The 14,813-nt window shown below is 43.4% G+C and overlaps 1 protein-coding gene across 1 annotated transcript in view; it reads left to right on the top strand.

Annotated features, from left to right (window-relative positions):
• The first annotated feature begins 2,982 nt into the window (after positions 1–2,982).
• Positions 2,983–14,813, top strand: part of CTNNA3 (catenin alpha 3) — a 917,365-nt gene continuing 905,534 nt past the window's right edge. The window contains exons 1-2 of the mRNA XM_073353443.1: positions 2,983–3,084; positions 14,090–14,282. Of these exons, the coding sequence (XP_073209544.1) occupies positions 2,983–3,084; positions 14,090–14,282 (295 nt within the window). The remainder of the gene's footprint in view (positions 3,085–14,089; positions 14,283–14,813) is intronic.

Below are 14,813 nucleotides of genomic sequence, written 5' to 3'. Positions count from 1 at the left end.
CTTGTAAAAATGAGTATTTCCAGGGATTTAAGTTTAAATTTCCTCAGTGCGATGGATGTGCTTGCTTTGCTCTGCATAGCACTTAGAAGTCCAGAACCACTGGAGAAAGATAAAGTCTAAGGTTTGGTTCGGCATCAAGTCTGTTTCTGTATTTGGTTTTCACATATGCATACGAGGAAAATGCTTTCTCGCATAAGTATGTTGTTGAAAATAGGAACAAAGCTGTAGTAGCTTTTTCTGCCAGAAGGGGGTACTTGTTTCTTAAACTCAGCCAAAAGTTGATTAATGACAGATTTCTGAAACTCCTTTTCAGTTTGTAATCACAGGAGATCTCAATCAATTTCTCTTTTTCCTCAGTGTTCAATATCTGTGTTGAGAAAGTGGTATTATCAAAAGGGTTGCGAATCCAGTCATTATTGCCTGACATAGCTGGAAAGTATTCCCTGAAGTTGTGCAAAGTCCTTTTAGGTGTGCAATTATATTAGTTTTAGTGCACTGATCCAACTGAAGTTTGTGTTCTTCATGACTTTCTGGCAGATTACTGAAACACTCAGTTTGACTATTTTCCAAACAACTTTCCCAGAACTTCAACTTCTTTATCATGGATTCAGCTCGCTCTTGCACATTGAAAACTGTTATATTGAGACCTTGAAGAGCTAAATGTAGGTCATTAATTCTTGAGAAAATATCTGCTAAATAAGCTAGGCTCTGGAGCCAGATATTATTTTCTATACAGCTGGCAAGGTGGAAAGAGTGGCTGTTGGGGGAAAAAAAACCCTAGGATTTCCATTCTAAGCTCAAACAAGCGCACAGGGATTTTGCCCCATGAAAGCCATCTAACTTTGGTATGGGTCAACAGACAATTGTGTATACTACCCATTTCTTCACAAAGTATGTGAAATATTCTGGAATTTGTTTGCTGTGATTTTATGAAATTTACCATTTTCACTGCATTGTCCAGCACTTCCGTATGTCCCTCAGGTATGCGTTTTGTTGCGAGGGCTTGTCTATGGATACTGCAATGAGTCCAAGAGACTTTTGATGGAACCTTTTTTGTTTGTGCTACAAATCCAGTATGCTTCCCTGTCATTGATGTGGCCCCATCAGTGCAAATGCCTAGGCAACGAGACCAATCTATTTCCTTTACTTGAAAATATGCATTAGTCAGATTGAAGATATCTTTTCCAGTTGTACGTTCTTCCAGTGGTTGGCAAAACAAGTTGTCTTTGACCATACCTTCATTCACATAATGTACAAACAGTAGCAAAATAGCTAGATTAGCTACATCAGTTGATTCATCCAACTGTATAGTATAATATGGACTATTTTTCACTCTGTACAATTGTAGTCTCTACATTATTTGACATGTCATTAATTCTTCGTGACAAGGTATTATTGGACAAAGGTATCATGTCAATCCTTTTTGCAGCCTTTTCTCCAAGTATGCAATGAACTATGTCTTTTTTTTTAATACATGGACCAATCAAGCTCTCTGCTATGGTACGGGTTTTTGATGCTTTCTCATGTGGTATGATGCTTCAAATGCATTTTCATTATCATTACTTGCTTTGGATATAAAACTGGTAATCTCACTTTTCCTCTCAGCTAATTTTCTCTTGAAAAAATCAACAGGCTAGTTGAGTTGTGCAGGATGTCTAATTTCTAAATGGCGCTGAAGTAGAGAAGGTTTGGGGATGCTGTTTGCTAGAACATCACCACAAATTATGCATGGTGGTTTTGGATGTTCTTGATCACCAATGCATGTAAAGCCATATTTTATATAATCATTGTCATATTTTCTTTTCTTTGTAAGTGATTTCACAGGACCATCATGATCATTAGACTAAGATTTTCCACAGTATGGACTTGAGGAAACACTAGCTGATTCTTGCATCTTTACACCTTCCTTTTTCAGCCACTTATCCATTGAAGTTGTGTTCAAAAATTCTAATAAAAATAACCCAGAGAATGCTAACAACTAACAAATTAGAAAATGAGAAGATTCACTCACGTCTCACTGAAGCAAAACAGCACTCCAGAGAGAATGACTTAGTATTGAATTACTGAGGCACCTTAACGCTGCTACATTGGCTACAATGTCGTTCCAGCTGGTTTGGCATGCAAACGCCTTTTCTTCCGCCACCAGAGCTGTCCCAACGGGGGTGCCCCACGATTTTTAGCCTGGACCACCCCCCTATGTACAGCATGGCCCCTGCTCAATCTGCCCTTCATGCCGCCCAACTTTCCCTCTTTGCCAAGGACAGGGGTCCAAGCTGCCACCTGCGCGCCTGGGGTCCTAGCTGTAGCCTTGCCCACCACAGAGTTCAGGCTGCTGACCCGCACCGGGGTCTGGGCTTCCGGCTCTGCACTCTGCAGGGCTCGGGCTGCTGGACCCCGTTGACTGTGGCTCGGGCTGCCCGCTCAGCGCTCCACTGAGCTCGGGCTGCCGGTCCCCGCTGACCGCCAGGGCTTGGGCTGCCAGCCCCAACTGCCCAGCTCTGTGGGGCCTGGGCTGCCAACCCGATGCTGACCACTAGGGCTCAGGCTACCGGCCCCCTCACTGACAGGGGCAGGGCTCGGGCTGCCTGCCCCAACTGCTGCGGGTTCGGGCTGCCGGCCCGCTCACTGACTGGGGCTTGGCTGCCTGCTCAGTGCTCCTGGGTTTGGACTGTCTGCCCTGCAACTGGGTCCCACCTGCTGCCTCCCATGCCCAGGTTCCTCTGGCTGCCATTAGGGAAATTTTTCTGGCAACTCCCCTGTAACATTGTGCAAACCCCAGTTTGGGAACCACTTTTCTAGGTGCTAAACAGTTAACATTCTTTCTACAATTTGTTAGGAATATTATGTTGACACACGTGCCGTAGTAGCCTAGGCCCTGATCCTCATTCCACATATCCAAGTACCTCGGTCTATACCAGCATGAGTCTTGCTGTCCCAATTATTGTTATTTACTGTTGTATCTTGGTTTTGTATACAGGTGACATGTCAGCAGCAGTGCCAAGTGTTACATTGAAAATTGATCCTCAGGATCTTCAGATCCAGACATTTACAGTGGAGAAGCTGTTGGAACCATTGATAATTCAGGTATTTTAGCACTGCAAAAATATCATGGACATTCATAAGAGGAGAGAAACAAGGGAAGGGTTCATTTTACTCCTACCTAATGATGGGAAAACTGTATTTCAGTCTTCTGTACCTGTGTATACGCAATACTGGCTCAGGAATAGTCCAATTCACTTAGCCTCCTCTATTCTCACAAATGCAGGACACTTTATTGTACCTAATATAATCTGTTCCACTGAAACCCTTATTCAGTGTTACCCAATGAATGTGTAAATATAGAAGGGAGAGAGCGGTCACAAGTAGAGCTCCAGTGTATAAAATGTCACATGGAAGGAAGAAATTGAGCCTGTTGCAGTTGATGGACAGAGGGGAAAGGAAGGATCTTGAGATCTGTAGATAAGTCTAGTTATCTGAACCTAGAAGACTGTACATTCTGTGCCATGTTCTGTTTGTTTGACCGTCCCTAATATCCCTGCCATTTCATTATTGTGTATTGTACAATCATTATTTTAAATTGATAGGGTTTTTTTTTTGACAACAGAAACATAGACCCAATGGTTAAACAAAACTCCAGCAAATCTATAAATTGAGCCTGTTAAGTATAAGCAGAGTCGCACTCTAAAATCTAGGGTTATTCCAAAAGTGTTCACCACTTAAAGAGAAAATCTTTATCACATACAGCTGAGTTTACACGTAAACAAGAAACTTCTTTTTCTATTTTACACCTATGCGATAGAAAACACCTTGTTGAAAAAAACCTAGACAGAATTCCAATAGATGATTTTGTATGTGGCTACTTTTTTTTAAAAGGCACTTGTACTATCTTTATAAGGCTAGGAATAGGAAATATCCTCTTTCCTTTTTTCTTGATGCACAGCTGTAGCGGCACTTGCTTTTTGTAACAAGGTAGCTTGCCCCTTTGAGGGCTAAGGCCAGCCAACCCTAGTTACTAAGGGGACACACCTGAGCAGGGATCAGCTGATTCCCTTATGAAGAGCAGCAGTCAGGTACAGAGAGGGGGGGATTCCTAGTGAGACTACAATGGAGTACAGAGGTTGCTGGGAGTGAGTAGGCTCCAGAAGAGGAAACCTGGGACTTGAGGAGTGAGACTATAGGCAGGAAAGGCCTCAGAGTGACCTGATGATGAGGTAGATGGATGGATTTGACATCTTGAATGTTTGTTAATTTAATAAACCAGAACCTGAAAAGGGGTGTGAAAGGACAACAGGGTTGAGAGTTATCGAAGAAACGCCATGAAGGGGGAAACTGAGGCAGGGCTGCCCTGAGGGGGTGCGCAAGAGGCGGTTACCTGATGATACATCTAGTCAGTTATATGTAGCACAGCCATGTCAGCACATCACTTTCTTTCAAAATTTGTCACTACTGCAGAGCAAACTTCTTGTCACAGCGCTATACTGTTCACTTGTTGTTCTGCTCCTGCTGACTGTTAGAACATGATCCTTCCTTAGGGCCTGATCTATAGCCTGTTGAATTCAATAAAAGACCCTCCCCTCCCGCATTGACTTCAACAGGCAGAGATGACCTGTGCCTGTCGATAGTGAGGGCAGCAGCATCAGCAGATGTTACTGAGCATTCTCAGTAAAAGCCAAGCAGTGAATCTGAGGGGTGGGGACAGGACGGACACACGTGACCCGGTGTGCCCCTCCATGTGTGGCCTCTGTGAACAGGCTTTGGATCAGGCCCTCATACTCTTGTCAAATAGAATTATTTTCAGGGGTTGGCACCACCATGTTCTGTGACGGATACTTGACAAAGTTACCATACTTAGTGATGGACATTGTGTGTGGGGGGGTTATGTCATTCAATGTTTCTTGAAAAATTACCACGGACCTCAACATTTTTACCATGGACACATTGCTGACCCCTGATTATTTTACACTGGTACTTAAAAATGTTTGTGTTACAGCCCTTTGAGGAGTCACTTGTCTTCAAAGGCAGTTGAGGTTGCTCAGTCTCTTGGAGGATCCAAACCTTTGTCCCTGGAAGTAAAAATGCTCTAATGTTGATTGAAATAGAAACAACCTGTTGAATTTCTTTGTGCAGATCTTATGTAGTGACTTCACTTGTGGTGGATGTGTGTATCTGAATAAAGGTAAAGGTTATGAGGGAGGTAGAAGGTGGGTCCTGAGCAGAACAGAAACATATTTTTTTTTCTAGATGACTCTACAATAGTTTCCTTTGGCAGTTCCCCTAAAAGTAGTTTCTGAGGGCAATGCAGAGTATGACCACAAGGCTAATTCAAAACAATGCTAATTTATTCTTGGTCACCAATAATGAATAAATAAAATAAACATTCTAAGGCTTTGATTCTGTCTGAAGTTAGTATCTTCCATTACAGATTACAGATCAACATTAATCTTAAAAGAAAGTTATGAAAAATCATCATTATTTCACTATAGCGAATGTTTGTTAATCTCTCTGAATTTATTCCTTAGTATAGCTTCCATTGTGTTATATTCCTTCAAGTGTTGAGTGCAGAATGTTCCAGGTTACTTATTGCCTTTACATATAATAGGTGCACTAACAGACAGCGACATAAGTCACTATCAGACTTCCAGATTCATTTGTTCATAAATCTTTAGCCTGTTCTTTTAATAGTTTTCTTATTCTTCACTTTAAGCCTTGATTTCTCTTTAATCTAAAACTTTTCCCCCAGCATGTAGGTAAATCAGGAGGTAATTGTGCATGGATGCCAAGTCTGATACATTTTAGTCCTCTAATTCCATTTACTGTGTGTGATAGATGCAACTGTGAAAGTTATCTGCAATAAATTCCTCCAAAGGATTAGACAATCTTTTCCCCAGCAATTACATTTGTTTTATTGTAACTATATGCATATGCACTTAATCACTTTAAAAAGTCCGCACTGGGCACAAGAGGTGATACATGGGTGGTGGGGGGAAATGCAGGGTCATGCTCCTCCCAGATTTGCTGCTTGGATTGTACTGAGCATGTACAGTAATATTGATGAAGCTGGCTGTCCTCACTTCCCCCGCCCCCATCTCTGCTTGGCAATGTTACTGGTGGGGGGGGGGAGGGAATGACACTTAGTTTTATGCAGAGTTGCATTTTTTTTTTACTTCTCTTTATTGCATAATCTGTAAAAGATGGGCCACAATGCTAGATGCAGTCTGTGAAAGTGGTCCAATCTAGATCATATCTGCACCTTTGTGTCTTTTTATAGGTAAAAGCTCAGTTGATGAGTGTTGCATTTTTTGCCTAATTCACAAGCACTGTACTGTCAGATTGAATAGGCTGATGGCCTACAAGAAATATTTTTTGTAGGCTTTTTAGGTTATAAAGATTACTGAATCATAAAGCTGGGATGCACTCTGTGACATGCCATTTGTGAACTACCCAAGTAGGCTTCATAATAAACTTTGTTGAATAATATATGTAGCACCAAAGGCAACATTGATTTCAGGTAGTTGCTGACCTAAATGGTCAGCAATCAGACTGAACCAGTATTGTACTCCTTATTATTTTGCTTATAGGCATGTGAGGATTGAGAGTGTACAATCCACTTAAAATACTGGGCTCTGGGGGTTTGGAGGGGATGTTTGCCAAATTCGTCTATTTTTTTCTTTACTGTAGCCCTTCTTTAAAGAGATCCCATCAACATGTAAACTGTCTTCATCTGAAAGCGATGTACCTATTATTGTTTCAAGGTTTGTTGTATTACAGATTACTGTGACTGCAGGAGTTTAATGGAAAAAATCTCTTCTTTCAGTTTGTTCTTTTGACAACATTAGGTGCATAGCCAGTTTCGTTGTTTTGTTGAAGCTCAGTTGAGTTTTCTCTCTTGTGCATTTATCTAAAGGCATCTCTCCAGCTGGGCCCAGGAAAGAGCTTGCCCATGGCACCCCCATAGGAGAGTGCTCAACAGACAGAGAACAGCAGTCTCACTACAACTAAAGAGGCAGCAGATTGGGGATGTGCATGGAGGGAAAAAGAATAGGTGGGTAGGGCACAGGGAAGGGTCAAGTATATTTGGTGTTGTGGTTCTCAGGCCTGCTTATTCTTTTCCTGAAAGACACTTGGACCGTTCTCCTCTGGTATGTCAACTCTGAAGGCATGAAACCAGCACCACCGTTATCAGCTCCCTTTGGCACACATGCTCTGCACTGTTTGCACACCAGACATCTGCTTGGGATAAAAATAAAGCGTACTTACCATTTCATCTTTGTTTTGTTTTTTTTAATTAAGGGGAAGCACAAGTTACACAGAAAATAAATATAAAGATGCAACATCAGGCTTAAGTTTTCATATTTCTAATAAGTCACTTATTGTCTTTCCTAGCATACCCCCCAGCTATAGGAGGCATTCAGCATTCACAGACAGCCTGCCACTTTGAGACTGTCCCCCAGGTTCCGGCTAAACTTCAGTTCCAAGCCTGCTTTTAAAAGACTTATTTTTTTTTTCTCTTTGTCCCTGGTGACTTGTGGTTAGTCAAAGTGGGAAATTCCCCCCAACTTGGAAGCTGGGATCTTCTTTTCAATGTCAAATTATCTCAGTGTCTTTCCATTAATGTCTCTTCCTGGGCTGGACAATGGGGATAGTTACCTGAAGCCAGTTGGATGTGAACAGCTGGCTTGGTAGGTGCCCCTTCCTGCTTGACTGCTCACCACCCTGCTGAGAGGTGTAGCTGAAGTTGTAGCACAGATTGAGCAGTTTTCTAAATACACAAAATGTAAAATGACAATCTGTATACATATGTCATAATGGTCAAGTTCAGAGCATTACAAGCTTGCACAAAAGACCTCACTTGATATATTTGTTAGTACAATAACATTGTATGCAGTCAGTTGGTTTAACTGCTTTTTTTTGGGGGGGTGTTAAACCTTCTGTTCTCCCCTTGGGGTGTCTGGCCTCTGATTGTCACAACACATTTGTAGCTTAGGGTCCCTCCTTTTGGATGGAAGGGCCAATGGAAGTCTATTAGTAATAGGGGAGTTGTCTTTAGTTCTGTGTAGAATAAGTGCACTCTAAGGGCAGGTCTACACTTAAAACACGGCATTGGCACAGTTCGCACTGATGCGGCTATTGTGCTTTAATGGAGATGCTCTATGTTGACAGGAGTGCTCTCCCGTTGGAGTTAATCCACCTCCACAAGAGGCAGTAGATATGTCGGTGAGAGTAACTCTCCTGCTGACATAATGCTGCTTAACCAGTGCTTACATCAGTATAACTACATTGCTCGGGGTATGGATTTTTCATATCCCTGAGCAACGTGGTTATACCGAAGTAATTCTGTAGTGCAGACCTGTCCTAAGAGAGGCACAACACTATTAACCACTACTTATACGGGCAATACTTCTTTGTTTTTTCCAGACATCTGAATTACAGAAAGGACCGTTAATGTTTGAAAGAATAGGCAAGCTGTATGACCCTTTCCGCTAGGCAGCTCAAAACAAATGCTTTATTCTTTCGAACACTAACAGGCTCCCCAGTTCCTACTGGCCCACTCTGCAGATGCAGTTTGATATGTTGATTTGGCTTCTGAGGTCCATATTAACTCATTCAGAGCCCATGCTGGGCACACACAGACCCTTAAATCAAGAAAGGCCAGCCTCTGGCCTAATCCAGAATCTTTTAGATTAAATCTGGAAATGAAAAGCAAAGACCACTTGCTTGACATTTGCAGCCTGGAGGTACATAGCATGAGAATCCCAGGAATGAAGTTTGAATCTGTAGTATAATTCTGGTTTCAGAGTAGCAGCCGTGTTAGTCTGTATTCGCAAAAAGGAGTACTTGTGGCACCTTAGAGACTAACCAATTTATTTGAGCATAAGCTTTCGTGAGCTACAGCTCACTTCATCGGATGCAAGTATAATTCTGTTTCTCTAGATATACTGAATGCCTTTTGAAAACCAGGGTTTTCACTAAGTGTTGGAAAACATGCTTGGTGTGCATTGCCACTGGGGTGCAGGAGGATGTGACTTTGTTTAATTAACTGGGAGTTTTGATTAAGCATGAACTGGGTAAATGGGATCATACTTTTATCTGATAGCAAGTGCTATTACGCTAGCATTTTGTCCGGGTACTGTACCTTTCCACTGACAGCTGTATTAATGTTGTAGCAAAAGGGGCAAACCTAGTATGATGTCACTTCACAGTTCAGTTATCCCTATGCAAGTTGCACCCTCATTCAGCATCTTCATTACACCTCTTTCAATATTATTTTTGTATTTCCTAACCTATGTGAGCCAAGAACTTTTTTTCAAATTGTGATGGGTATTTTAGGTCAGAGTCTGTCTCAATGAAATAATATTGAGCCCATTTCTATGGAAATGAATGCATTATGTTTTAGCTTCTGATGTTCCTAGCAGAGATCCTGAAGATGCAGGGTCCTGCAGGTATAAGCTTCCTTCTACTGGAATGACTATTGAATTTGTATTATTTCTGTTTGACTTTTTTTTAATTGTACAAAACACATTATAAACAACTATCACATGTGTGTAAAGGTTTATTACACACATCTGAATGCAGTGAAAATTAAAATAAACAATGTACTAGTAATAAATTTCTGAGAATGGCAAGTAACCATATTTCTTTAATTCCATCCTGCTTTTCATAACATTCAAGGATTTCTAAAGTAAGTTATTTATACTGTTACTTTCAATGCATATTCCACCAGCTGGCTGGTTTACGTGAAGTAAATTGGTTTTTTTCTATTGCAGTTTGAACTGAGGCTGTGCTCATAAGTCAAAAGAAAACTCTTTTTAATAATCTAGGCTTGAGGTATTTGCATGACATGTCTCCTGCATGACTCTCCAAAACAGCTGAGGTCAGGTGGCGGCTTGTCTTTGTTCTCTGTCCCAAAATTCCATGTGAATGAGGCAGGGGCCAAGACTTCCTTGTTTCAAGGACTGACTATGGAAATGCTTTCCTGAGGATCTGTTAAAGTCCCTCTGTTAGGCACTTATCCAGCAGGGCACGAAACCATGTGAACTTCTGTATAAAAGCTTGTATACCACCAGATGAGGGTCTTCATCAGGATATGCAGTTGAAGGGAAACAAATTCATTCCTATGTCTATGTGGCAGGTTGGAATTTTGTTAGCTTAACTATGGGAAGGAGATACCTCTGCCGTGCCTCCCCCAACTGTCTCATACTAGGCATTTGACTGGATCAGTAAAGTGGGTTCACAGAATCATAGAACATCAGGGTTGGAAGGGACTTTAGGAGGTCATCTAGTCCAACCCCCTGCTCAAAGCAGGACCAATCCCCAACTAAATTATTCCAGCCAGGCAGGGCCATCCCTAGCAATTCTGGGCCCCTATGCAGCCCCCCTCTGGGTGTGTGTGGGGCCCCAGGCCTCCGTGGGGCGGGGGGGGGGCTGGGGCTGGCTTGGGGACAGGGGAAACCACCCCCCAGCACTCACTGGCGGCATGGCTGAGGCCGGGTCCCTGCACTCCCACAACTGGTGAGTGCAGGCCCAGCCCAGCTGCAGGGCTCAGGGGAGTGGGGGCGGGGCTGGGCCTGCACTCATTGGCAGCGGGAGTGCAGCAACCTGGCTTCAGCCATGCCGCTGGTGAGTCCTGGGGGAGGCGGGTGGGCAGAGCAGGGGCAGGGCCATGGGGAAGAGCTGGAGCAGGGGCTGGAGCCACTAGTTCCTGGTGCCCTACGCAGCTGCATGCTTTGCGTATGGGTAAGGACGGCCCTGCAACCAGGGCTTTATATTGAAGACTCCTACCATATAACCCATAACTGTGAGTAGACCCTCCCTGGCCTACCTCTAGAATTCAGTTCATTCTTCTGAATAGTTTCATTCTCCTTCCTGCATGGGGAACAAAGGGAACCAGAGGTCTGTGAAGATGTCAGGATTCCCTTCCTCCCATAGGCATAAGGCCCACTAGTGAAATACCAGGTCTCTCTTTACCTCTGGGCATGACCTTTATCCACACTGAACACTGGCCTCAAGCTATGACAAGTTTCAGAGTAGCAGCCGTGTTAGTCTGTATTCGCAAAAAGAAAAGGAGAACTTGTGGCACCTTAGAGACTAACAAATAAATTGGTTAGTCTCTAAGCTATGACAAGCTAAACAATCCCACGAGTTACTAATGGTATTTTAAAGTCTTATTCCTCATCATGGAGCTATGCCTCATAGATGCTGCCAGGAAGGTGACAAAACACAGTAGGCCTCTGCAAGTTTGGCCCTAATGGGAAAAAGTCCTTCCTGACCCCAAATAAGCAATCAGTCAGACACACAGCATCCTGAAAACACAGCTCCTATACTGCAAAGGGAGGGGGGCCATCAGCAATGGAAGTTCCATGGGTGCTGGAACAATTTGTATTGTGGAGGTATGGAGAGCAACTGAACCAAACTGTAACCCCTGTATATAATGGAAACCACTTCAAGCCAGGGGGTGCAGCAGCACCTTCAGCACTCCTAGTTTCAGCACTTATGAATGGAACAAGAGGCTCCAAAGACCTGGGAAATTGTTTAAATTACTGAAGGGGGAGGCAGGGCTGGGTCTAGGATTTTTGCTGTCCCAAGCGAAAAACATTTTTTGGCTGCCCCTGCTTTTTTTCATGCCCCCTGCCCCTGGCTCCGCCCCAACTCCGCCTGTTCCCCAAATCCCTGGCCCTGCCTCCTCCCCCGGGCATGCCGCATTTCCCCCCATTGCTTCCTGTGGTTCCTCCCCCCTGCAACCTCCTGCCCTAGCTCACCTCTGCTCCCCTGAACATGCTGCCGCTCTGCTTCTCCCCCTCCCTCTCGGGGGGGGGGAGAGGCAGCGCGTTTAGGGGAGCAGGCTGAGCGAGGGTGGGGGTGGAGCGTAGGAAGTAACGGGGGGGAGGGGTAGAGGAACCGCTCCCTGCCCCAGCTCACCTCCGCTCCACCACCGCTGCTCAGCTTCTCCTCCCTCCCTCCCTCCCAGACTTGCCCTGCAAAACAGCTGTTTCATGCGTGGCAAACCTGGGAGGGAGCGGGGAGAAGCAGAGTGGCGGCGGCGTGCTCAGGGGAGCAGGCGGAGGCGGAGCGGAGGTGAGCTGGGGTGGCGGGGGCACATTTCTAGGGGCAGCATGGCCGGCACCATGGCTGGCGCCGGAATGCCGCCTCTAGAAATGTGCTGCCCCAAGCACCTGCTTGTTTTGCTGGTGCCTAGAGCCGGCCCTGGGGGGAGGAGCTAAGGGCCAATCAGCTTCCATCTCCCCTTGCCTGCCTAGTCGGAGGCACAGAACCTATGCAGAAGGAGGGGCCAGTACCTACTTCCTGGGGATGTACTCTCCCCACCCTGCATCCGCCTTCCATACAGCTGTCCAATCAAGTTTCCTGTCCAGTGAGGCGGCTGGGTGGTGTTATCTTTATTATGCACCCTTTGACATATTTCATCATATCAAACAACAAGCACTATAGCGGCCTGAATTCCATGGCAAATGAGGAGTACTTGTGGCACCTTAGAAACTAACGAATTTATTTGGGCATAAGCTTTTGTGGGCTAAAGCCCACTTCATCAGATGCATGCAGTGGAAAATACAGTAGGCAGATATATATCCACTGCATGCATCTGATGAAGTGGGCTTTAGCCCACGAAAGCTTATGCTCAAATAAATTTGTTAGTCTCTAAGGTGCCACAAGTACTCGTTCTTTTTGCGGATACAGACTAACACGGCTACCATTCTAAAACCTGAATTCCATGAGTTTGCCTGTTGGAATAGGATATGTGTATGCTCCTTTTGCTCTACTTGTGCAATCATGTTGCCAATTCCCCAATGCACAAAGAAACAAGGTGATTGCAGGTGACTGGAATGGCATTTATTAAACATGAAGTAATTCTATACATATAAAATGTACTCCTTTAACTCAGAGATTAGAGTTGAACTTGAATTTTAAACTATACTAAAGACCTGCTGGCACAGCATAACAAACTAGAAGAATAATAAAGAATTCAAAACATCATTAATGAAAATTTCTTTTGATAGTTGTTAAATCGACAATACTTCCCAGGGCCGGCTCCAGGCACCAGCGTTCCAAGCAGGCGTTTGGGGCGGCAATCTGCAAGGGGCGGAGTCCGTGCGCCGTTAGGGCGTTTCTGCAGCAGCGGCAATTCTGCGGCAGCCTCTCTCTTCAGCTGCCTTAGGCAGCAAATCGGCGACAGCTTCTATCTCTTCCGCCGCTCAGGCAGTGGCGGCAATTCGGCGTGCTGCTTGTGGGGGTAGAGCTGGCCCTGATACTTCCCCTTTAAAAAAAAAATCTCTTTAAAATGCACTATTAGTGTGACAGCCTTTGCAATGCATCAGGAAATACTTTGTTAGAAAAATGTATGATGGAGTGTGGAGGTTGTGTTCAATAGATGAGGAATGTAGAGTGGGAAGCTACATAAAAATAGCTTGCTTATGCTCGTTAAAATGCATGATTTAAAAACAGTTTGGATGATTATGCTTTAACCTAAATTCCAAACAAACATTCTGCACATCTTAAATGATTTGCAAAAACATTGAATTCTTCTGGGCTAAATTCTGTCCCCTGATTCTGCCCCACATTAGGGGAAGAATTTGGAGAGATGGGTCTGCACCCATTGCATACTGGGGACACTCCTTCTGTCCCTGCTTGTGCGATGGTAGGGGGAGTAGCCAAAAGGGATTGTGGGAGCAATGGAAGTGAAACTGAGAGTTATGCTGTTACTGAGGATTTTGTAAATACACTTTTTAAATGTTTGTCATTATGACATTTTATAGGAAACAGCGTAAGAATTTTAGAGCAATGGTAATATGATGGGTCAGAGTGGCAACAATGGGATTCTACCTGCTTTGTTTTCAACCCTATGAAATGAAGGTAATATATCTGGGAGAATTTCAAAAGTCAGACACGGAGATGATAAAAAATTGTCCAGTCTGACAATATCTTGTTGGATGTGGCTCTGTTTTTGAAGTACCTGCAATTTTATTGCTCACTCCTAGGGGTGTCCATTATTTTATTGTTAATTTTAAATAACTAAAAGCAATATTAGTCTATTGGCTGCAGAATTTAAGACACTCATTTATTTATTTTTAAATTTTAGGTTACCACATTAGTGAATTGTCCACAAACCCCTTCTAATAAGAAAAAAGGATGTTCCAAAAGATCCCGTGTCCTCCTAGCTTCGGTGGAAAAAGCCACTTGGAATCTACTGGAGAAAGGGGAGAAAATTGCTAAGGAAGCCATTGTATTTAAAAAGGAACTTAATGCAGCACTTAATGATGTTCGTAAAGAGAGTAAGTACAGTACCCACTGTGGATAAACCAGGTGCCTTAAGGAATTCATTTATACATATAATTTTTGTTAGTGTGTCTATCTCTAAAACGCATTCACTGAAGTTTATTTAAAATACAAAGTATATCATTGTGGTGAAATAATGTCCTTGCTTCTTTGGTTTTGTTGTTCTGAGATGAGTTTAGCACTCACCAGGTTGAAGATTATCCAGTAGATGCTGTTTGTAGATACTGCAGAATCGAAGATGTCAATTTTAAAAAAAATCTAATCTTATATAAAAGGATGAACGATTTCTACAAATTCTGTACTCAAAAACATGTTATATAGTTTAATAGAGATTCTGTAGTCTTAATGTGATGTCATTAGTCTTTAATACACTTAAGGTGAGAAGGGACCGTTGTGATCCTCTAGTCTGACCTCCTGCAGGTTGCAGGCTACAGAATCTCACCCACTCCTGAAATAGATTCCTTACTTCTGGCTGAGTCACTGAAGACCTCAAATAATGATTTAAAGGTTTCAAGTTACAGAGAATT

Source organism: Lepidochelys kempii, chromosome 7 (assembly GCF_965140285.1).
Source record: "Lepidochelys kempii isolate rLepKem1 chromosome 7, rLepKem1.hap1, whole genome shotgun sequence".
Lineage (NCBI taxonomy): Eukaryota > Metazoa > Chordata > Testudines > Cheloniidae > Lepidochelys > Lepidochelys kempii.
Note: the sequence above shows the minus strand (reverse complement) of the source record. Positions and strands in the feature narration are given on the sequence as shown.